Source organism: Botryllus schlosseri, chromosome 14, assembly GCF_051294905.1.
Source record: "Botryllus schlosseri isolate E-star chromosome 14, Bs_hap1, whole genome shotgun sequence".
In the NCBI taxonomy this organism is placed as follows: Eukaryota; Metazoa; Chordata; class Ascidiacea; order Stolidobranchia; family Styelidae; genus Botryllus; species Botryllus schlosseri.
This window is the reverse complement of record NC_137249.1, coordinates 14864940-14889803: the sequence shown is the minus strand read 5'-3', so window position 1 is coordinate 14889803 and position 24864 is coordinate 14864940. Positions and strand designations below refer to the sequence as shown.

The window sequence follows — 24864 nt, the reverse complement described above, 5'->3', positions numbered from 1 at the left end:
TTCCACAATACCATTTCATTACAAAGAAACATCGACAGCATAATATTTGATGAAGTCAACAAACACAGTGGACAATGGGTTGGTCTCATAATTTGAAATTTCGAATTTCCACCTCAGATATGGAAAAGAATTTCCAAGAATATATCATCATTTTGCTATAAAGCTGAAGGTTGAACCAACCAACCAACCAACCAACCAATAACAGAACTCAACAGAACGCAGCGGTATACGGCATAATATAGATCTAACATCACATTTGCACAAGGGCTAACTAAGGGCGACAAGGAGTAGGAGCCGATATTTTGGAGTCCCGAAATTATACATTACTTTTTGCTTCAAGAACAAAAATTGTTCTTGAAATACTTTTCTCCCACTATCGGTGCCTTGAACGCCAATACGCAGAGCAGTAGCATATCATTCAATGCATGCAGCAGAATGGCAACAACATTTCTGTATAGAGGTCATAGACTTGCAGTAATGTCTCAAATCGCGATGACATATCACTGTCAGGATATTTGATATTCCCTTCGTGGTCATCCAAAAATTAGTCATTAGGACACTCCGACTCACTCATACCGTTATGGAGTCTCAGTGAGTGGTAAGTTACCCGATTAGTCGACTCGGGCTAGAACCACTCATGCACTCGATTCTGCACAGGCCTAATTTGTGATGACAAGTACCCAAGCATGGGAGAGCAGTACTCACTCATGGGAGTAAGTAGAAACGGCATCAAGCCAATGAAGGAGTAAAGTATAGTAACATCAGCAGGTAACACAGCAAGCCTGGGCTATTAATTCCATTCATCTGTCCATAGACATTACAACATCATTGGTAACATGCATATTGAATATGCCAGAAAGTAAGATGTCGAATAGCCCAGGTTACCGGACAAAATTTTGACACAAATAGTAGTTGGTAATGATACATCCGGCTACATCGATACCACAAATTCATACAATGTCCTACCGCGTTTGCATTCGCGCATGAAAATTCCACCGCAACAAAACATGGCAACATTCTGTTGGAGTCCTAGCCAGAGCATAACTGACTTTTCATGACCCATGACGGGTCCATAACAACAATTCGATACAGCTCCTCGACATCCCACCAGTACACGGCACTCAGTACACGGGGGTCACCGACTGTGCGGCAAATGGATACCACATGCCTCCATATAGTAGTATGAAGTATCTTCTGTCCATTGGCCATGTCAAAGAATTTTCCGTATTTATGTTGCAGATTCATGGCGGTCAGATGATGTACCATGGCCTGCCTGTAGAAAAGGAAAAAATGCAATTAGGTTTTTGGTACAGCATGAGAAAATGGAACGAATATGTTAATTGATTTTGAAAATTGTAACGGATCTGTGGGCTCTGGGCTATATCGACCTTCACGGTCGTGTCGATATTGATTTTGAAAATTGCAACGGATAGGTGAGCTCCGGGCTGTATCGACTTTCACGTTCGTATCGATCATTCCAATCTGATACCGAATGCTGTGCATGCATATTTTCTGTACCACCATCATTGCCGTCTGTTTTTTATGTATATTCGTTGGATGAAAATAAAGACTCTCTCTCATCAGCCCTATTTCAAACTTCCACTGAATCACAGCCATGAGTAATGAGTGAATGCAAGAACTAATATAATATTCGATACTGGTGTAGCCATGTATGTTAGAGACACTCCTACTTCCAAATGTATGGTGTTGCCTATATCAAAGTGTACGACCTCCCGCTAATGTTTAGTTTTTTCAAGACGGGAGATCACAAATGCAAGCTTTTAGCATCCAAAGGATACCGCCTTTCACACTTGATTCAGAAAACCTGGATGTACTGATCTTTCATCTAATGACTTCATTGGTTTTAACCTCAAAATATTAATCATAGCGTGTTCATAACTAAGTAGAGCTTTGTTAATTCCAAATAATTCACTCGCTACATTCATCTTCATTCTGCAATTCTTGTGGAGCGCAATCCGTATGCAACGGCAAAATATACTTAGCAAAACCTCGGTAATCGTGAACAAGACTCCAGATGTCTAATTAGTTGCCCTAAATACACACATCAGCTCTACCGGAAAATCTGATCAGATGAGGTCAGACTGAATAAAATATTAATAGCAATACATGCAGTGGTGCAAGCAAGTACCAATATTATTGATATAATTTGTCCATTAATTACTCAGGCTCGTTCGTGATTCGCATAATACATGACGCTTAGTTATAGACAAGGTGAGTGCAATTGTATGCATAAAGGTCAGTGATGAAATAACCCATAGAAGACGTGGGACAAAGTCTCCCAGGAGTTGGATTGATCGCCCTATAGGGGGTCCAAGAGCAACGGCAAGTATCCAACCCCCAGGAGACCTGTGGGCACAGTTTGGTCACCTCTGGTATAACTAGTTAATTAATTGCCAACATACCGATAACACTCCAGATCTGTACAAGTCTTCCCAAGATTGTGCAATGCTTCTATGTAATTCGGGTGAAGTTCCAAAGCTTTCTTGAAAGCATGAGCCGCCTGAAAGCAAGTGACATCGTAAGGATTTGGTTCAAAACATCATTACGAATCAAGTATACCTGTGCATAGTTTTGACCACGGGCATATGATTCGCCGAGTTTGTTCCACATTACCGGATCCTCTTGATTCATCGAGAGAGCCATCTTAAAGAGATTGTCAGTTATTGGAAACCTATTAACCCTGAAGAAAATATGCTGCTGTCAGGAGGAAATGTTAGCTCTGTTAAGGCAAATAATTGTCAATAGAATTAGGCTGATATGGATGCGACCAACGCTACCAGATTTGAAACACATCTATTCATCAATATCCCATTTTCTGATATTGCTCAAAACGACTTGTCAAGCTTGCAATGTGCATACTGATCCATTATATCACAGGCCACAATTCATGTGCTAATGGGTAGTTGTTGAAATTTCCAATAAAATGAATCTGATGTTGATTCTGTACTGTAGCATAACATAAATAAATTTCTATGTCTTCATACCTGGATGCAGTCAATTGCTTTATCGGCCTCACAGTTCATGATGTAGAGCATCCCGAGAGAGCTCAGCACATCCCGATCGGGATTTTCCTCATTCAATCGTAACGCTTGAACTAGCAGGCCTTCAGCTTCTTTGAACCGGGGACTGCAATGAAAATGAGTCCTTTGTGAAGTTTGAAAAGCAAGTTCTGGCCAGATAAGACGGGATTAGCATATCTGGCACGCTTTGTCTCGGCATCTTTTTAAACTGATTGTACTTGCAGTGAATTGAACGCTGACAGCCAACCTCTACGTGTATGGCATTACCAGATAGTTTTGCAGTATTTCCGCCAGACTTCATTCTGGATAATATCGACCGCTTCAAGCAGAGGTGGTCAGTAATGAAGTACTACTTCCTCAAGTAGGTTTTGAAGACTTGTTCTGCCTGAAGAGTTTTCAGTTTTTTAGGTTAAACTACAACAAGAATACTTAGATTTTTTACATACTTGCTACTTGTTACTCCTACTTCTACTCGAGTACCAAGGATGACAACTTGGACCAGCACTGCACAGTGCTCATACACATAGGCCAACATCCTAGTACAGTGGTTCTCCACCTTTTTGACCTCTGCGAGGGAAATGCAGTTGCACTTCAAGAACCATCAGTGCAAGATTTGGATAGCTGACGACTAAAAAAAGGAAAAAAAGTTCAACCTGCATCATGCCACTTTTCACATATTCAGTCACAGATCTAAGGCCCTAACCTCAATGTCACCACCCCATTGTTCGTGTGATTACCTTTTTTAAATCACCCCCTTTCCAAATGCTACTATATGTGGGGTTAGTGGGGAGTTAGCCTTAAATTGACATTTGACGGTGGAGGCCCCAGTTCGACTATCGGATTCCAGAAGTGGCATACGCTTCTCTGGGTTCCTCCTCCCCTACGTCGCTGCGCTCACAGAGTAGTCTTTACAAAAAAAGGTCAGATAAAAGACAATGATAGAAGACTACTACATTGGGTATTACGCTGAGGTGGATGCCAGCTTGAGAGACCGTATACTCTGTCTCAAAGGCGCCGGCAGTTATGCCGGTCTAAACTAGCTGGTGAATTGTGCAATTTGGAAATAATCCACAAGGTATTTCCGTTTACATGCTGCTGCTCATGCGGGAAAATTAGTAACACGTTGACCGAACATGAGTAATTAGAAGCGACGCGATATTAGAGTTGACTTCTACATGTGCCAGAATCTTGTCTCTCAGTTTACTGGAGTGCTCTCAATTAGCGATAACCAAATGTGCACTGCACAGCGAGAGATCGCATTGCGATCTCCCTATTAGACGAGTATGCATTTGTAAGGCAATTGGACATGATATGTCTTGCTGGTTTCTTGTGCATGCTCGTACTCTGGTGACATCACATCATGCTGGTAATCTACTGTTTAAATGAAATTTCATCTTCGTATCACATGGAGTTGACCTTATTCCGGCTAATTTACATTATATGCACAAGTTCATCAACACAAGGAAGCTGATCAGATTCTTGCATTATAAGCAGGTACATATGTACTTATCCCTAATAAGTGAATTTGCAAAATTTTCAAACCTTTACCATATCTAATTGCTTGATAGTATCTTAATTTTGTCGCCACATACAAGCGACTAGTAATTGCCCAATTAGTGATATTGAACTCTTGAGAGTAGCTCTAACACTGATTATAATAGAGTTGTAGATAAGCCCCGGTTGAGAACCACTGTCCTAATACATAACCAGTTATTATGTCGTTCTTACCAATCCCCACAATAATACCCATGAGACGCCCTGCTAGATGCCAGTTCAATTCGTGTCTTGTTATCTGCCTTCAAATGCTTGTATTTCGGATGAACTTTTACCCATTCTATCAAAGCCCTGAACATGGCGTCTGTGCGATGATTTTGCATAACTGACGCCATCGCAAGCAGTGATTCCGTCATGTTTGGGTCATACTTATAGCACCTGCAAAATAATGGTAACATATTACTATCGAACAATCAACAAAAAACCATTAGCTAAGATTCACTGATTTATTCGAGCGAAAATTCCAACTAAATCAGGCAATAACCATCTGCATGGCCACTGCATAGCGAATACGTAACACATGTATCTAAAATTCTACATATCATAAAAACACCAAGAAACATGTGGCCTGCAATCAGACTCTGCAAAATTGGAAAAAGTAGGCTTACAATGTAAAGGGGCACTGTGCTCTAAAAATGATGTTGTCTCAAATTGAAGCGCATATCGAAAAAGTCTTTGGGCGGCAGCCATTTTCTTCAGAAAACCACCGCAATGGAGCTGCAATCAAATGAAATTTGCATAAGCCCAACTGACGTGGCTGCGCGTCATCGTTAATTAACCCGTTGCGAAATTTCTGGCGCGATATCTTCACCGTCGCACTTGCTCGACGCGACCTCCATATTGTAGCTCAATTGATTCACATAAATGATATAACGAAGGTGGTGCCGATAGTGCCTCATTATTGATGTAAATGATAGTATTTATGTAGTGCAAACGGTTAAGTACTGTGACAATATCCATTGGCCAAGAATGTATTCGGTGGTTGTGACTTCATTCGAATAATTCTCTTTAGAGGCCAGCTGTTTCTAATATTCATAGTGAATTTGAATGGTTGCTTGACTCTTGAGAATGTTCATTGTTCAGTCTTGGCTACTGTCAGATCACAAGACATTAGCATAGTACAGCACAGTACCTGCAGCTCACAACCGAGCCTCCGTTAGTATGGTGATTATACAAATCCATATATTTGAAGAGCTTCTTGGAGGTACAGAACTTCAATATACAATTAAATAGTATATTCATATTGAAATGAACCCGAATATTTTCGGCTGACACTCGTCAGGGGTAATCGTCAGCAACTAGTAGAGAATTGGAAAGAACATTGTATATCATTGTATTGTTGATATACAATGTTCTTTCCAATTCTCTACTAGTTGCTGACGATTACCCCTGAAGAGTGTCAGCCGAAAATATTCGGGCTCATTTCAATATGAATATACTATTTAATTGTAAATCCATATATATGTTGCGAATAGCATCAAGAGTCCCTGCTGTTTTATCACGTGGGTTGTGGAAGCAAAGTGAGTGACACATCATACGTTTTCCACGCACTACATAAAGAAATGAAGCTACAATATGGAGGTCAAGTCGAATACGTGCGACGGTGAAGATATGGCGCCAGAAATTTCGCAACAGATGAATAAACGATGACGCGCAGCCACGTCAGTTAGGCTAAAATTGCAGCTCTAGTTCGGTGACTTTCTGACGAAAATGACTGCAGCCAATCTGCGCTTCAATAAAGCGTTGTGCCCCTTCAACAGTTGAGATATCAGAAAGACGCATGTCATGATAATATACATATACGACAAGCTGATGCCCACACAGAGACGCGAATATGCTGAGATTGATGTTGAAACCATTATACGATGAATAGTACGATGCAATATCAAGCATGTTTTTTGTAGTAAATATGGAAATATTGACCAAAAAAATACAAATCTCAAACCATACATTTGAAAAGCTCTGAAAGCGCCATAACTGTACAAGTTCTTGGCTTGCGCCATCCCGAGCTGCAGCCAAGCCTGTAGGATTTGATCGAGATTATGACTTTCAAATATCCCCCAAATCATAATAAAAGGTGTACGCTACCTTTGCATTCTGGCGATTTGTGTTCAAAGCAGCTTCAAACATCAAGGTAGCGTTCACGGTATCGTAAACTTTCAGATATTCCATTCCCTTTTCAAAGGCATCTTCCGGGTTCATATCCAGATACGGATTATCCTTTCGGAAGCGATAAGGGGGGCCCTTAAGTAAACAGGTAAAACTACGACACTGGCCTTCTCAGCGCATGGCAGCTCAACGTGATAAAAGTATTGCACATATTTCTCTTTCAATCCCATTTTTGACTTGATGATTAGCAGAATTAACTAGACTGGTCTACACGATTTTTGAGCCAGGACTTCTTTGGCTTAATTATACCTAATTTGGGGGCGCTGAATACGAATCTGGCATTATTTTTGCTCAATCACATCACATTTTTGAGAAATTATATATGTTGAATAATTCTACTTTTTTGAGGTAATCAAGTAGATTTTGGCAACTTGCAGTACTTACTGAAGTGCTAATGTTTTACAACTACTTCAACATCTACCTGAACAGTATTCTGGATGAAATAATTTGGTTTTTGTAACGTAGAACGTAGTTTAGGGATAATATTGCACCACTATCACAAATTAAATTGTCATAAGAAACGCATGATAGAGCCTCTGAATCACGGTAACTAAATGCTTTTTTTTGAAGATTCCACCCATGGGTGGTGTCATTATAGTCATTTTGCGGTAGCTGCGACGATACAACCTGCGATTTCGTATGTAGCCACCTCCAACTAACTGTTGAAAGTATGAGACCACCCTTCCCGACCAAATATACTTGGATATTTTCTGACTTTCAGTAATTCTCAGACCTTTCATTTTGTCTTCCACTTGAAATAGTTTTCACATATCTTAGAAATTACTACTTCTACTTGTAATTGAGTAGAAATGTAAGGCGCTACTTGTGCTACTTGAGTAGCAACGCCGATCACTTCGACCAGCTCTAGTTCATAGTAAAATATTGCTACAAATCAGGAACCGCCAAAAATGTTAGGCTCTTTGTATAACTGTCGTTTAATCAAGCAGAACACCAACAAAAAGCCTCAAACCGTTTAAAAACATCACTGGAAATTAACCAATGCTCATCTCTGGCTCTGTTCCAGCATAGAACACATGGTATTTGGTGTAGGCCACAGAATGTCCTTTGTCGAGACGGATCGACTGTCCTGGAACCGATACATATTTATTTCGGTTGTGAAGTACCACACACGTCAGGTTTTGTGTTGAGCTGTTAGTAAGCAGTCTCCATTCATCTAGTTGTCTATGATTGACAATGCAATAGAAGCACGTTATATCATGGCAATAAACCAAAAGAAAAACACTTCAGAGCTTTCCTCGATTCCGATAAAATGTGACAGTATATGGAAACTGGAGAAGAAGAATTAGCATGATAAGTACAGGCGGAGATTAATGATGATAAATTCTTCCAAGTTATAATGATGAGCACTTTTTTCTTTGGAAAAGCAGATATCCTGTTTCTTTTAACGTTTCAAAACAAGCTTAAAGGGGCAGATATTTGGGTCTTGTACCGGAGTGAACAATTCTCTTTTACATAATATACTAACATAATATAATGTACATAATATACAATGTTTATTGTTTGCAAACTTTTACGTTTTATGAAAGAGCTGTGTGCTGTCACAAAATGCATTGACCGATGTATAAAGATAGATAACGTACTGAACTAAATTAAGTTTAAGGAGCCACTAATCGCAATCTTCAAACGAGGAGTGGTGTATAAAGATGTTAACTGCTACCGACTAAACATATTTGCATTCACATATAAATTTATGGGTCGAAAACCACTGGATTCAAGTTCACCGAAAACTCAGATATTCTCTTCTACAACAACCCAGGTTTCATCATTATAGATGATTTCAATAACAATATTTGATCTGTTGCTGTTGTACGCTCACCGTAATGTCACTAACGAATGCCGAAATTTGATTTAGTTATGAAAATGAGAAAAATACATACCGAAAAAATCTGACGTGAGAAAGAAATTATGACCACAGAATCGGATTCAGCAACCTAATGTTAGCCTACATGACTCATTAAAATTTTGAGGGCAAAACTTTTTTTTGAAATTTGTAGACCGATGTAATTTTATGGGTCGAAAAGAGCTTCTGATTGAACGAAGATGGAGAATCACGGGATACAAGTTCATTGAAAACTCGCTCATTCTGTACTACAACAACGCAGGTTTCATGATAGATGCTATCAATACCAATATTTGATCTGTTTCTGTTGTATGCTTACCGTTATGTCCAGGGCTGTGGAGTCGGAGGAGTCAGAGTTTGGCTAATTTTTGCTTGATGGAGTCGGAGTCGTGAAAACTGTGGTGGCTGGAGTCGGAGTTTGTGAAAATGACCCTGACTTCGACTCCGACCTCTTTATCACGAAAACAAATGCTTTAAAGATAACTTTAAATTACTAATAATAACTATACCGTAATAAGGTTTTTATGTATCATCAATCGCTGTTATTAGTAGTGATACAGATCAGGGGCGGCCAGACCATGCCCCACGGGCCAAAGGTGGCCCGCGAGGTTTTGTGTGACCTGCGAGGTAATTCACGAAATTACATATAACATCAGGTAAATTGCAAGGCCGAACAAAATTTGATTAGCCCGACCGCGAAATTTGATGATGACTAAAACATCAGTTTCGACGCATTGGCGTAACCATAAGGGCCAGCCACATTCATCGCAGATCTTCGTATATGACCATAAAGTAAAATATTCCGTAGCAAGATTTATTTGACTTGAAATTTTTCTCAGCACTTTGTACGAGTTTTTGTCACATTTCTTGCATTCAGTATTGGAGACCCTCCTGGAAATTATAAATACGCGTAATTTACAGAATTGAGTCCAACTATACTCGCAATTGGGAGATAACGTGTCGTCCAACATGCGACTACGCATGTGCGTTCGAAGCGATATCGTCGTTGATGAAACATTTGCACCAAATGACAGAGGCATGTTCACAGAAACTGTCGATATTGCTATGTCTAAAACGCCAAATAATCCTGTCCTTGCCAAATGAGCGCATTGTTATACAGAGGCGACCCCCAATTTATGCAAGTAATATATTTATTGATCGAATTCATCCATTACCTTTGAAAAAATTTCATGCTTCGCACGACCAGGGCATGACTGCACACTGTACAGTGTACAGTTGTACACATAGTTTTCATGGCATAATTCTTATCAATTTTAAAGTGTCATGTAAGTCTTGTTTTCAATGTTACCGAATTCGGTTTGTTCCTAGCGGGCGACAAACAAAAGGTTATCAACATTCAAGTTGCCCGCGCAATGGTTCGCAAATCTCTTGTGGCCCTTTTGCCGAAAAGGTTGGCCACCCCTGACAATAGAGAGAATTGGACATTATTTGCAAATTACAATTCAGCTGCATAGCGGAAGAAAGAAGCAATTGATGCCATTTTTGGAATTATACCATGATATTGTGACAGAGCAAATATACCGTCTGGTTGTTGATGTAAATATAACTAAACTCTCCTTCCCACTTGACAAAATTAAAAATATTTGTAGTGTAGCTTATGCTTATGTCGTACAAAGGATTAACAAAGACTGCAAGTCCTAGTCCTTGAATACTTGACTTAGTGCATGTAGACTAGACATATGTTCTATTTGACTACTTCCTAAATTTCGTTTATGACCAATGTCTATTAGTAGTGAGAGTGTATGTGCTCATGTGTAATGAGAAAATGAGTAAGATGCATCTCTGCATTAGTTGCTGACTCATACACAAGAGCAACACTTCGATTGTTTTATCTACATTTTAATTATACAGGATTGGATATAAGTCGCGTTTAAATGATTCATACATATTAGGTTAATAGAGAGTCCATGTTATCAAAACTGATAAAAATGAAATAGAAAGGCAATCTTTCATGCATAGTGAATACTTCGAGCTGTGCCACTTTGAAAAAATATTGTATGCCATCGGTGACCACATGTTTGCATATGTTCATTGGTTATATGATAGTCATTTAACCGTCACTGTGGCATATAATTTTCGAAGTAAATTGGTAATACTGTGGAGTCGGAACGTGTGAAGACTCAGGAGTCGGAGTCGGTCCATTGCAAATGTGTGGAGTCGGAGTTGGAGGTAAAATTTACCGACTCCACAGCCCTGGTTACGTCACTAACGAGAGCCGAAATCGGATTAATTCATGAAAATGAGAAAAAATAATACGGAAAGAATCTCAAATTAGCCTAGATCAATCATCAAAACTTTTGGTGCAAATTTTTTTTCAAAATTTGTAGACCAGTGCTATTGAAGTGACACAACTTAGTAGAACAAACTTGGCATCGACTTTTTTCAATTCACAAAACGATATTTAATATTTTGTTACTTGCATTCTGTTTCATTCCAGAAGGGAGAACGAATATATATATTTTTGATGACAAATATTCACCCATCTAGACAGTGACGATGCATAATTTTCCTTACTTCATCAGAATACCCATCTTCTTCGCTAGAAGAGTCGTCTTCGTCTTCTGATGATACTTCTAGTTCTTCCATAACTGCCATTGCGTATTCAAGGACAGAGGAAGAGCGTCCATGTGATACGTTGATGTGATCTTCAACCTGCCAGAAAAATTATGCAGACCATGCAATCACGTCTCCCATACCAGGTACAATGAGAGGAGTAATTCCTTCTAAAACACTCTGCATCTAACTTGTTCGATTTCAAAAATCAGCAAAGTAACCCAATTGGTTGGCTTGAGGATAGGTTGGGTGAGAGATTATGTCATGTTGGGGGCCAGTCGTTGGGTTCTGGGTGGGCCTATGGTTAGTATTGTCAAGGATTAGGTTAGTGGTGAGGCTAGATCAGGGCATAGCTTGGGTTAGGCTATGAAATTTCATTACCATATGGGCAGTGTTTCTTAACTTCGTCGCAAGCGCCTCCAAAGGGGCAATTTGGATTTTGAAGGAGACGGAAATGCTCAGGGGCGATATATTGGTGGCTGAGGAAAAATGGCGCCGCAGTAGAGACATATGATTATATAGTATAACAACAGTTCTATACATCATTGAGTTCTCATTGCAAATTATCATTCGACAAAAACTGTCGAATCTCGCAATTTTTCGTCGGGCTCAGCGAGAAATATATGCTGGCAATATTTGCCATATGTTTCCATGAATGCAGAGGTTTATTATAATTCATGCATAATTTATTGAGAGCCATTCGTAAATTGAAGATGCTTTGAAGCTTTTTGGTCAAAATGAATAACTAAATATATTTGTATTAGTGAGCTACAAAATTAAATTTTCAAAATATTTCTTCATTGTATCATAGAGGACGACACAGTTTAGTGCTGTGTCCCGCAACATCACATGAACATAACAGGGGCGGGCAACATACGGCCCACGGGACGGATCCGACCAGCGATGGGATTTTGAGCGGTCGGCAGAGAGTTTCTGCTCTGAAAGTGAAATTCTAATCTGAAAGTATTGACATAGAATGAATACAAGTTTGGCAAATTGAGAAAGATAGTCATGGTCATGGTCATGAGACTACTTGTTCTGTTCGGGTCTTCATACATTTGATAGCAAATATCTTCTACCATGAAAATTACCAAGATAAGGATGCGTTCCAATATAACTTATGTTCACGAGAGGTTTCTAAATCCGACATGCAGCCAGAGTTCAAAGAACTTGTTGACAGCTTTGATCGACCACAGAGGTCTGATTGACCTCAACAGCTATTGAAGTACATTAGGTTAATTTATTCATTAAATACTGTTTTTGGTATCTATGCTTAGTGCTTACACTTAGAGTTTGCATTAAATACGATTTATTCCTTGTATAGGTAGATAAATACGTGATTAATATATCGATTCTGTAATCCGGCCCATTAAGTACTTAATTTTCCCATATCAGGCCCGCCAACTGGAGACGTTGCATGCCCCTGTTATATAATATGGGCTGCTTTGTTTGGAATACATTCAAGTTGAAGATAATAAATGCGTGCAGTACTAAACTCAATGTGAGCGAAGATCTCTATCACCATCTCAGTTGATTTACTAGTCACAGACGGCAATAAAACAAGACCCAATACAATTAACGTCCCCGTATTGCCAGTCACAGAGGTGAATTCGGGATGTGTACATCGGACTCGAACCAGATGGTATGAGCTGGTACCCGATGGTTGTTTAACAAACTTGATTTGATCCCGAATATAGCACATACAATTATAATAGCGTTAATTGGTTGGCGCTATTCAAGCTATTGCCAATAGTGAAGTCCCAACCAGAAAAGACCGACCGGACTTCGTACTCTTACTCCTTGTTTTTACTACCGTCTTCAAAATAATGGGGGAAGGCGCCAGACTTGGGCAGTTTTCAAAAGGGGGAGCTTAAGGTTAAGAATCACTGCTTGTCCAGATCTGTAATGCTTCTTAAAAGCAGAAAATGGTGTCTTAATTCAAATCAGAAAGTTTGTAATTATTTTGTGCAGCATGCACTCTCTCCTTGCGGATGTGTACATTAGCATTGTATCAATTGGATCAATCTCAAAACTAATCATGCTTTCGGCAGATAATATCGATACAATCCAGGGCCACATATTGCTATCGAGTACTACATCTGTTATCGAGTCAACTATCGACAGCTTATTAGTTGAAAGATCTGCTGCACCCTGTTGACTTCATTACCAATTATTCACTGATGAATCTCTTGATCCCTTGAGAACAGAAAAATAAGCATGTATCACATTCACTTGCCAACTATTTTCTCAAGATTATCGAGGTATGCTATCAAGTCATCCAAAACAACACTGCGAAGCATTCTACTCCCATGCCTGGAAACAGGCTTGACCTTCTTTACAGAGAAAAAAATCAGCCCGTTGTTCAATAATTTTCTGATGATGCTAATTCAAGAAAATGAGAACCTGGCTTTTGAATTAACTTGAATTTCTCGGCTTCAATATTTCATATGACGAGAGATTAAGGTCCAAGGTAATAAGAAGGCCGTAAGTGCGTGCCGTGCTCATCCCCCCAAAAAAGGGTATGAAAATTCCACAAATTCACGAAAGCAACACATGATTATTAGGGTTAAGTAGACACGTACCTCTCAATTATACAAGGGTCAGATAAACTTCCTCGTGTTGATACCTGTCCGATATATATCATTGCCAGTATAAGATCCACCTTCATACGCTAATATAAGCGCGTGAAGAAAAGCGAAGCTCGCATCGTATTACAACGTATCAAGAGATGCCAATATCTCTATTTCGCGTACAAATGAATATGTACTATTAACCCTCAGTGAACTATATTCACAAATCAAAATGTCTCTAGTCTGTTCTGGTGGGATCTGCACTGTAATAACACTAATTTCGGATCATCAAGACCTTTGTCATCTTCTGTTACCACAAACCTGCCACCCATCTTCCGATCTGTCATACTTTAGTAAGGTATAAGCGCAAATCAATACGTCCTTGAGTATTTCTCAGATATGCATATTTTAATTTATTTCCTTTCTTGTAGTCAGTCTTGATCCAGCATGACATCACAATCCATAATCAACATAAATCGAACGGCATTGTCTCAAAACCATAAAAGGCAAAGAGTACTGGTAACTGCAGTAGACGTGATAGAGGCCAGTCATGATACGAGCACGCATCGCATTACTACATGTCAGAAGATGTCATTCACTCCATTTCACATCCTAATGAATACACAACCCCAGCCTTTGAGCACTGTCGATTCTCGCTAATTCGTAGCACTGATAATACAAATTGCTGAATGACAAAGCAGATAAGAAAGATTTCGCTAATTCTCGCTTCCTGACAGCACTGAAAATGATAATTGCTGAATTTGAAGAGCTTCTTCGAGGTGAAAAACTTCAATATACAATAGAATAGTATATTCATATGGAGATTAACCACAATATTTTCAGCTTACGCTCGTCAGTTGTAATCGTCAGCCACTAGTAGAGAATTTTGACATTTTTTTGACCTTGAAAAAACTTAATTTTAACCTACTGTATGCAAATTAGGTGTTTTCCCACATAATGTTAGAATTGTACTACTCGTCTTCATTTCTGGTTGGAACTGTCTGTCCTCACGACGTAGTTTGGCCTGGAGAAACATTTTTTGACTGTAAATAAATCGCCCTATAGATCCCCAATAGTATCACAAAATACGACTTCACAGGCATGAAATTTCGAAAGATCTGGTCAAAGAGCGCGCTTAAGCTAAATCAGGGGTGGCCAACCTTTTCAGCCAAAGGGCCACATTTGATTGACCAACTATTGCGTGGGCCACTAGCAACGGTAAGCGCGAAAATTTTTCGAAGTTCATAGGTCAATAATATTGTCACTTGACTATATTGCGGGCCCGCTGTATATCGCTGGGCTCAGTTTGCAAGGAATGGACTATTCGGCGCCTGGACATATCGATATCGAAAGCTTCGACCAACATGGGTCAATCATTTTGTGCCTAGGTTTCATAGTCGGTCTTTCTGAGAGCGCAAACGCAATGTCGCATATGTTGAACGACACTTGGTCTCGTAATCGCGAATATAGTTAGACTCAATCTGATACATTAGGCATTCTTTCATTTTCACAAAGGGGTACCAATAAGAAAAGCAAGAAATCGAGTACCAACATGTTGCGCGAAGCTTGTAGAAAATTTTTACTTTTGATAAATCTATCGCAAATTATTCTGCTTTATTGTAGTGTACGAAGATCTACAAAAATGTAACTGGCTCATGGATCTGCCAATGTGTTGGAACTGATAATTTAGTCATCACATCTCAAATGTTGCAGCCAGACTAATCAAATTTTTGGTTGGCGTTGTAAGTTCACAATCTGTGCAATCCATTTTTTGATAATATTACTAATTTCGGAAATTACCTCGCGGGCCACTCAAAACTTTCTCGCGGGCCACGGGTTGGCCGGCCCTGAGCTAAATGTACTATTTTAGATGGTGCACAACTAGTTTTGCTGGCACAGACTTGGTTGTCGTATTTTGACCTATACTTTCCCATGATTGGGTCAGCTCAACATCAGCTGGAAAATTGACGAGTGCCGAATTCACTGGTAACCTTCAAAAGGATGGGGTTTCAAGTTTGAAATGGGAGGGATTTCGACCCCCAAACCCTTAACTGGATACACCGCTACTAAGAAGGGTACAAAAAGTATGGATGTCAAAAATCAACAAAACCTTGAATTGAAAACTCGTGGTGTGTAGTGGGGAAGCAATAAATTGGATCTCTTGTCAAATAATCAGTCATCTTATTCCTCAACAAGAAAATGTGATACGAAAACTTCAATCCTATTCAGAGTGTAAGATACAGTGACACACCCCGGAAAACCTTATTTGGTTCAAAGGCTGAAAATGCAAATCAATCAAAATAATCACAATTACCGGCTCCCTATTATTTTCTTCCACACACAATGCACATTGTACAATGCAATACATAAGACACAATGTGATGTGATGAACAGGAGCAAGATAACAAAACAACAAATTCTGATTAAATCTCGAAAATTAAAGTTTGTAGTTTATTTTAGTTATCTAATTTGTTGGCCGAGTTAAGAATTGGTGCGAAGTGTAACGTAGCAAGGATATAAAATACCCAACGCTGCAGACAGATATATATTGTGGTTCCCTAATAATGGAGTAATATTGTAAAACTTACGTCATTCAATTCCCGAGTCCAGGCATCATTCTTCTCTGACACAAGGCCTGAAAGTTATATTGAATGAATGAATAACAGAGGAAATGGGCTGCTAGTTTGCACATACCACCTGTTGAAGATGCTTGACCATCAACCTCAGAGGTGTTGGTGTCGACGAGAATTCCTGGTTCATTATCTTTAACTTGATAATCTTTTGACCTAAAGTAGTATAGTATATTGGTTATTCAAATTGCATACAAGTACAAATAAAATTAATATTACATGTGTAATATATCAAACTAATTCAAATAGGAATATGTCACTGAGCTCAGATTAACCAATATATGTATATCATGACCCAAATATGTATTCATGCAGATGTTCTTACAGCATCTCTTCATTCAACATCCAGGGTAGCAATTTTACACTAAAATGGCTCAATACGAACCACACTGGTCTACACGATTTTTGTCGTGACTTCTTTCGGTCAATTATACTCAATTTGGGGGCGCTGAATACAAATCTGGCGTTATTTTTGCTCCATCACATCACGTTTTTGAGATATATATGTTGAATATTTCTACTTTTTCGAGGTAATCAAGTAGATTTGGGCTACTTGCAGTACTTACTGAAGTGGTAACGTTTTACAGCCCCTTCAACATCTACCCGAACAGTATTCTGGATGAACTAATTACATTCGCAAATTGGATTTTGTAAAGTAGAAAGTAGTTCAGGGATAATATTGCACCACTATCATGAGTTAAATTGTCTAAGAAACGTGTGAAATAGCCTCTGAATCACAGTAACTGAATATATTTTCGAAGATTCCACCCATGAGTGGTGTCATTATACTCATCTTGCGTTAACTTTCGAAGATACATCTTGCGATTTCGTATGTAGCCACCTCGGACTAATTCTTGAATGCATGCGACCACCCTCCCATCGACCAAATATACTTAGATATTTACTGACTTTCTCAGACCTTTCATTTCGTCTTCCACTTGAAATAGTTTCGTCATATCTTAGAAATTACTACTTCTACTTGTAATTGAGTAGAAAGGTAAGGCGTTACTTGTGCTACATGAATAGCAACGCCGTTCACTTCAACCAACTCTAGTTCATAGTAAAATATGACGGCAAATCAGAAACCGCCAAAAAAGTTTTTGTATTTAGAACTGGCGTTTAATCCTGCAATACACCAAGAAAAAGCTTTTTTCAGCTTTTTTCTTTGGAAAAGCATACATCTTGTTTCTTCTAATATGTTTCAAAACAAGCTTAGAGGGCCACATATTCACGTCATGTAACGGAGTGAACAATTATCTTCTACATAATATACCAACAATACAATGTTTATTGTTTGCAAACCTATACGTTTTACAAAAGAGCAGTGTGCTGTCACAAAATGCATTTGCCAATTAAGTCTGCAGGACTGATGTATAAAGATAGAAAATGTGGGGAACTAAATTAGGTACTGAGCTACTTATCAGGGATAGACTGAACCTCGGAAAGGTTCAGGTTCGTGTGAACGCGAAACTTTTTGAAAGGTTCTGAGTGAACGCGAACGTGTGAACCTCGTGACGTCATGATACGTCATTAGCTCAATTCCAACCCTACATTTCAGTGAGGTGATGATCTATATTAATGTACATTGTATACGATACCTATCGAAGACTCGGGCAACATAAAGACACAATGTTGACGTATATATTGACATTTTAAACGTCGTCAAATGTATCAACTGGGACAATCAAATGATAAAATAATCCCATGAAAACAATATATTCGGTTGCTTTGCCACCAATTTTGACGAGGAATATAAGATTAAGCCTAAACGGTCTAGGCCAGACCAGACAATGTATTCGGCGTCTGAGTATTGCTATACGTTGATAATGAGCAGAGTGTATAACGGGTTTCTATACTTGCTACTGATATGACCAACATCCCAATCGCACGGGTTTGGTTTTTATGATACAGTAAACATATGAAGTCAAGACTGACCCCGTATGCCCGCTAGACGTTTTACAACAGACATAGATATCAATATCATTGATTGGTTGAATAAGCATCATTCGATGACTACATGTAGTGTATTTCGCTCATGGTGTTGTGTGATTTCGGGTTAAGCTGACAGCAGATAGTCACTAAATATTCAAAAATGGAAAGCTGGATATTTCGAGCAAACTTTTGTAACAAAGCCATTAAACTTTTACAGTTTGTCAAGGTGTATGATCGTTTAGTGTTGAGTGTTTTTATGCTGCCAGCGCCATGCATAGAACATGACCCGCAGTTTATATTCAATAAATTATCCAAATATGTTATAATGAAGTGAAAACTGTGATATATGAAAAAGGTTCACAGTGCAGAACCTCCCATTGCAATCTTTAAACGAAGAGTGGTATATAAAGTGGATAACTGCTACTAACTGCCAGGTTTCATCATTATGGATGATTTCAATAACAATATTTGGTTTCATGCAGTTGTACGCTCACCGTAATGTCACCAACTAAAGCCGAAATCTGATTCATTTTTGAAAATGAGAGAAATACATACCGGAAAATCTGACGTCATAGAGAAATTCTGAGAACAGAATCGGATTCAGCAACCTAATATTAGCCTAAATCAATCATTTTGAATTCTCGGGGCAAATTTTTTATGAAATTTGTAAACCGATATAATTTCATGGGTCGAACAGAGCTTCTGATTGAACGAAGATAGAGAATCACTGGATTCAAGTTTATCGAAAACTCACCAATTCTGTACTACAGAAACCCAGGTTTCATGATAGATGATTTCAATAACAATATTTGATCTGGTGCTGTTGTATGCAAACCGGATGTCACTAACGAAAGCCAAAATTCCATTAATTTATGAACATGGGAAAAATTCATACGGAAAAAATCTGAATTGATATGGAAATTCTGAGCACAGAACCGGATTCAGCAACCTTAAATTAGCCTAAATTAATCATTAAAATTTTTGGCGCAAAATTTTATTCGAAATTTGTAGACCAGTGTAATTCACATTTTTACACCAACGGCTCAAGTGTTGAAACGTTTATGGAAAATAGAACGGCGGCACGAAATAACATAGGGTAATACAAAGCACTAATGCTTATATTTGATGAACAATAAATCTTGGATTAGCTGGGCTCTGAGTGTCTTCACATGCTCGTGGAAACGACAAGCATTGTGATCCAGCAGTCACAATAGGTTATGTCATGGTCAACAAATGCAAAACTATTTCGTTTGAAGAGTGAACCGCAATGCAGTATTTGTGGTCAAAAAAAACATATTTGAACTTTTCTATTCTTTCTAATTTGTATCATGTCATAACGAGCGGTACTCGAAAACTTGGCACTACACTAGACATCATTAGTTCTCAACCTTTTTAACCTCACGGACAGTTAAAACTTCAAAACAAATGTTGCGAACAGGTGGTTTGCTGCAAATACAGGATCAGGTACGCTGATCTGCTATGGAATCTATTGAAATTGTGACAAAGCTTGGTAATTTACGATCCACGACACTGTAAATCACGCGCAGAGCAGGGAGTTTTTTCAGGGATTTGATATATTTGTTCAAAAAAGGTCTGGCAGCCGTTTAAAAGTAAGCTTTGCCCCTTTTTTAGAGTACGGTAGATATTCCTATCCGGATAATCAATCCATTCTGTAAAGGTTCCCAGCATGAAATTATCGACAATGAAAAGATTGCATAGCTGATTATATTGTTGTGCGGAACCATTTTGAGTTCAAATCAAAGTTCAATATCTCCAATCAAGCTTTCTGGATACACAATTAAATCAAATGAAAATACTGTCACTGAAGTCGGATGGACTTTTTCATCGTTGCCCCTCCCCGCTCACATTTGATGGAACGCGTTTTCGGTGCCATGACAGAGTTTCTGACTCACAGCATAGACGGACTTGACACTACAGGACGTGGAGACCGGAGATTTCAGAATGAGATAGTCCTTATTAAAACTCAAACCTGATATGATGGGGATGATGGGATTAATACACCAGCACCAGCATCATCCGTTTCATTATTAGTCGTAATAAATGCAGAACAAGTTTCGACATATTATTTAAATGTGGTGAAGAGGTGTGTGTGTGTGTGTGTGTGTGTGGGGGGGGGGGGGGGGTTGCTGGCACTTTATTAGCTGTCCAGGGGGGCGGCAGCTCAAAAAAGTTTGGGAAACATTGGACTAGTGGTACACGTACAACAGTTTTGGAACCACTGTTTCAAACAGATTCGTGCAAAACTTGCACCATTGTTACGTACGCCTAAAGTATACCATCAACTCTCTATTACGGCACCATGCAGAAAAAAGTTCCACACTTCTAAATAATTATAATATTAAAGGTTTTATTTCTCAATTAATCAACAAGTGTCCGTCTTCTTGGTTTTGCAATATAGATACGAAATTCCAATATATTGGGTGGACCGGTAATAACTATCAACTTCATGTTGAATAAAAGAACATTGGACCACATCAATTTAGAAGCAACATACCACCACCACCACTACCACTACCATAGCATCCATAGCATCATCAGTTTCTTACCATTCTTCTGAGATAGGGTGATTAATCTTCCGAATATTAGGCCCACTGAGAAGTACTAATGGCGCCGGTGGTCTGAATATGGGAGGCCCCACCATACCAGGTGTCTGCTTCACATCTAAACAAAAAACAATTAGTACCGGTAGCTCACAACAATAAGAATGTGTTTTGGCTAAATCCTTGCACTGCACAAGTTTAATGGATTTCAGAAATGTCTGCTACAGGAGAGACACAGGTACAATGATCTGAGCAATACAGACAAGTCTTTTCAAGTTAGCAATTAGAAGAGTAAAACAACATGGCTGAAGAGGCAATCACAGCAAGCAAGGGCGTTATCATAATATATTGCTAATCATGTTTGTGTTAACCTAGAGATCCCGTTTACGCACAACATAACATCAGAGAAAAACCATAGTACCTTGCAATAAAAAGCTTCCAGATGGGTTACGGGCATCGTGTTTCTGTGGATTATCTTCACAAGCGGTTTGTTGAAAATCTTGGTAGTCATTCTTCCATTGCTTTGGGGCAGTTACAAATTGTGGATCTACAAACACAGAATAAATGAATGGCTGGAAACGTTGGAGACATGCCTTCCAACCTTGAGATTCCTTATTCCTGTCTTCTAGCTGCTTGGTTTGATGTAATAATTCTCCCATGTGGAAGGTATGAGGGAAGCCAGCAGCTGAGCCATCATGTCTCGAATCCCCCGCACCATGAATATCTGAAAAATATTGCAATGCACGTCTTGAGAAGTTCCATCTCTTATTTATTGTAAGAGCATGTATGGACAAGCTCTTGTAGGGCGATATGCCTATAACGGGAAGAACCAGTGTTGAAGACAAGGAATTTCCCAAAATCACTCTAGTCATTCAGCACTTAAGTCATTGTTTTAGGATTTCTTTGACTACTTTCAGGGTGTGTGAAAAGGTTGTCCAGAAGTTATCTTCAGATTGCATTGAATTTTGTGGATATGTTCATAGATAGATTTGAATTTTATTAATTTAAATCGTCACAACCATAGGCGTTGAACTCAGGTATGCTAGGTACGCCGCGCATACCTGGGGATTTTTTTGGGTATGCAGCATACCCAGAATTCGGTCAGGACTATAACTGACTGGCTGGTGAATTGATCGATTTAGAAATAAGCAATGTATTTCGTAGTGCTGCTGAACACATAGACAAATCAGCAGCACACTCAGACGCGTAGCAAAACCTCGTCCTTTTGAAATGACCATTCTGACGCTAATATTTAGTTGCAATTCAGTTAGTCGTATTTTACCAGTGTTGCGCGCGGCCGCGGCCAAATAGCGAGACGTGTGTTTCCAATTAGCGAGAATCGTTTGTGCACAATGTAACGCAACGCGATGTCCCGCTGAATGATTGCGAAATTAGGTTATTGATTGACGCGTGCTCGGCAATCGTCACTGACGTGATATTTAGCGTTTCCATCTAGCCTAGTTCCGCTGGCTTGAAGAATCCAGTCTGCAATAGGCCTGGTGCGCACTACACCATCGCTGGCGTACGCACGAAGCCATCGTCGGCCTACACAATTGCGTCTGCAATAGGCCTGGAACGAAATATATCATCGCTGACCAAACTGTCGCGAATCGGGTGTAGCATGCTTTGGCTCCTAACTATCGATTGTGATTAAAGATTGATATCGCGAAACTGAATGGCATCGAATACCTGCAAACATGTGCGTGCGTACATGCGTACTTGATTTTCGCTATACTTCAACATAACCATCAAAAGATGTGTGTCAAGGGTTGAGTTATAAAAGATGTACACCAAGTACTTCATTTTCCCATATCCGGCGCGGCTAACTGAGAAGTTGCCCGTCCCTGGTATAAAGCAAAAGTGAATATCCTACAGTCTAACACAGGCGTGGGTGAACTTTTGTGAACAAGGGCTGCATACAAAATCAAAATCTAATCGTGGGCCGCACCATAGAATAATTAGGATCATATGCCAAAATCTAAAGGAGTCAAGTCTAAAGCTTGTGATCAAAGAATTTCTATAAATATTTGATTACAATTACAACCCTAACACAACACCTCATCATATTGAGATTTTAGGGTTAGTATCCCCATTACCGTATTTTTAAATTGTGGATGAAAGTTGGTTTTGATTAGTTTGATATTGAAAATGAAAATAGAAATTTGAATCTTAGAGTAGCGAACTGTAGATTTGCCGATTTGATTTCACTTTAAAACACACAAATCGACAACGCAATCCCAAATAAATTCCGCTTCTTGGCGTTCTGAAATTTCACTGGGTGATAAAAACCTAGACTCCTGATCCCGGACTTCAAAAACCTTACTAAACTATGCCTTTTCAAGGTCGGGACCTGCCACAATATAATAAAAGACCCCCTTTTGTTTAGAGTAGGCAATAAGCCTCCACCCACATTTTGAGCATTGTGCTGTCATTTGATATGACCTACGCCACAATCGATCCGTGTCTCCGCATGATTACTAAGAACTTTTGCACATAAAAATTGTTATTTGAAGAGCTTCTTGGAGGTGCAGAACTTCAATATACATTTGAATAGTATATTCACATTGAAATGAACCCGAATATTTTCGGCTGACACTCGTCAGAGGTATAATCGTCAGCAACTAGTAAAGAATTGGAAAGAACATTGTATATCCACAATCGTATCACAAAATATGTCACATCTATGTCACAAAAATATCACATATTTTGTGATACGATTGTTGATATACAATGTTCTTTCCAATTCTCTACTAGTTGCTGACGATTACCCTTGACGAGTGTCAGCCGAATACATTCGGGTTCATTTCAATATGAATATACTATTCAAAAATTGTTACATGTTATCACGAATGTTCATCAAGGCTAAATGGCTATTCGCCTATGCATGTAATCTAGTCTAGTACAAAATCACCAGGAATACACAAGCGGATGGCAAAATCCAAAGGCAGGTGAAGAAACGGAAGTATGACAAGCATGATATAAAAATCATATAACAAACCTTCATTCCTTCTCACAACTCCGGCAGGACCAAATGCCATATTTTGATTGGCATGCTGGGTGGCTTTCACAAGAGGATTACTGCCTCCACAAGCACCAGAAACAAGATCCTTCATGGTCGACATAGTACCTACACTAATGACTAATGAGTACAAATCTGAAGATCTACCACTAACGAATGTTGCGAGGTAAAAGAGGCCCCGCCATAGAAATGAATTCTCACAGATCCCTATAATCAATGAAGTTGGTGGTATACAAAACCACGCATTGACCGTGAATGTGAGATTGTGCGTCTTAAACATGCAAAAATTAGCTATGATTTTGATGAGGACTGCTATAAATTCTTTGTTCAGTGATCTTATCATAAGTGATCCCACAAAAACCGACATGAAGCTATAATTGTTTAAACACGACTGTGACGTCGTTGGGCTAGACTCAGCGAGTCTATAATACTAACACTCCATTATACTTGTCTGCCTATTTCTCATGCAGCTAGTTCCCAGAGCAAATGCAAACACCAACCAATCTGTGTAACATAGGGGTGGACGCAATTCACAAAAAACTCCTGGTACTGAATATGTATTCTCACGAGATATACACTGAGTCGAGTCAAAACAGTCGAGCAAAACTCTTCTGACTGACAGAGGAACTGCGACGTATACCTGGTGACAGTACTAAGTAGAGCTTAAAATATAGCCAGCTACTAAATCGATCGCACCAGCGTTATAGTAATCGATCTATATTCGCCCGAAATAGTTTGGGCAGCAGCAATGAGCAAGAGCACTGTGACCAGTTCTGCTTTACTGATTACCACTAAATTAACACTCCTGTTCCCAACATTATCAATCAACCGATCAGTCTATGAGGTTTGATCTACCACAGCCACCTACCGACATAAATAGGTATTGTAACTTTCGCGAACACAGCTGGGAACCGGCGCTGCTACCGTTCTGCCTCCGTATCGTCTTGTACGTT

General features: G+C 39.2%; 1 protein-coding gene and 1 long non-coding RNA gene across 4 annotated transcripts in view; one reads left to right on the top strand and one right to left on the bottom strand.

Annotated features, from left to right (window-relative positions):
* LOC145455338 (peroxisomal targeting signal 1 receptor-like) lies at positions 1 to 24864 on the bottom strand. 3 transcript variants are annotated; one of them, XM_080333303.1, is made up of 14 exons: positions 23891 to 24864; positions 21494 to 21616; positions 21314 to 21439; positions 20899 to 21013; positions 16464 to 16555; positions 16358 to 16404; positions 11161 to 11298; positions 6684 to 6839; positions 6546 to 6616; positions 4788 to 4973; positions 3006 to 3165; positions 2581 to 2664; positions 2424 to 2521; positions 1 to 1273 (listed from the first exon to the last, which is right to left on the bottom strand). In XM_080333303.1, the coding sequence occupies exons 1-14, from the start codon at positions 24276 to 24278 to the stop codon at positions 1030 to 1032; spliced, it is 2028 nt and encodes a 675-aa protein (XP_080189429.1). In that variant the 5' UTR covers positions 24279 to 24864; the 3' UTR covers positions 1 to 1029. The 3 variants fall into 3 exon arrangements, with proteins under 3 accessions (XP_080189429.1, XP_080189430.1, XP_080189428.1); XM_080333304.1 differs by having other exon boundaries at positions 3006 to 3147; positions 4770 to 4973; positions 16467 to 16555; positions 23891 to 24862; XM_080333302.1 differs by having other exon boundaries at positions 3006 to 3147; positions 4770 to 4973; positions 23891 to 24861.
* LOC145455353 (uncharacterized) overlaps positions 5774 to 24864 on the top strand; it is a 167720-nt gene continuing 148629 nt past the window's right edge. Inside the window, exon 1 of the long non-coding RNA XR_013920321.1 lies at positions 5774 to 5918. This is a non-coding gene — a long non-coding RNA (uncharacterized LOC145455353). The remainder of the gene's footprint in view (positions 5919 to 24864) is intronic.

Coding starts and splice junctions, on each gene's coding strand:
- LOC145455338 (XM_080333303.1), bottom strand. CDS start 24,278: ATGTCGGTTTTTGTGGGATCACTTATGATAAGATCACTGAACAAAGAA. Junction 21,440..21,493: donor CAGGAATAAGGAATCTCAAG/GTTGGAAGGCAT, acceptor CTGTGTTTGTAG/ATCCACAATTTGTAACTGCC. Junction 6,617..6,683: donor CAAATCGCCAGAATGCAAAG/GTAGCGTACACC, acceptor CAAATCCTACAG/GCTTGGCTGCAGCTCGGGAT.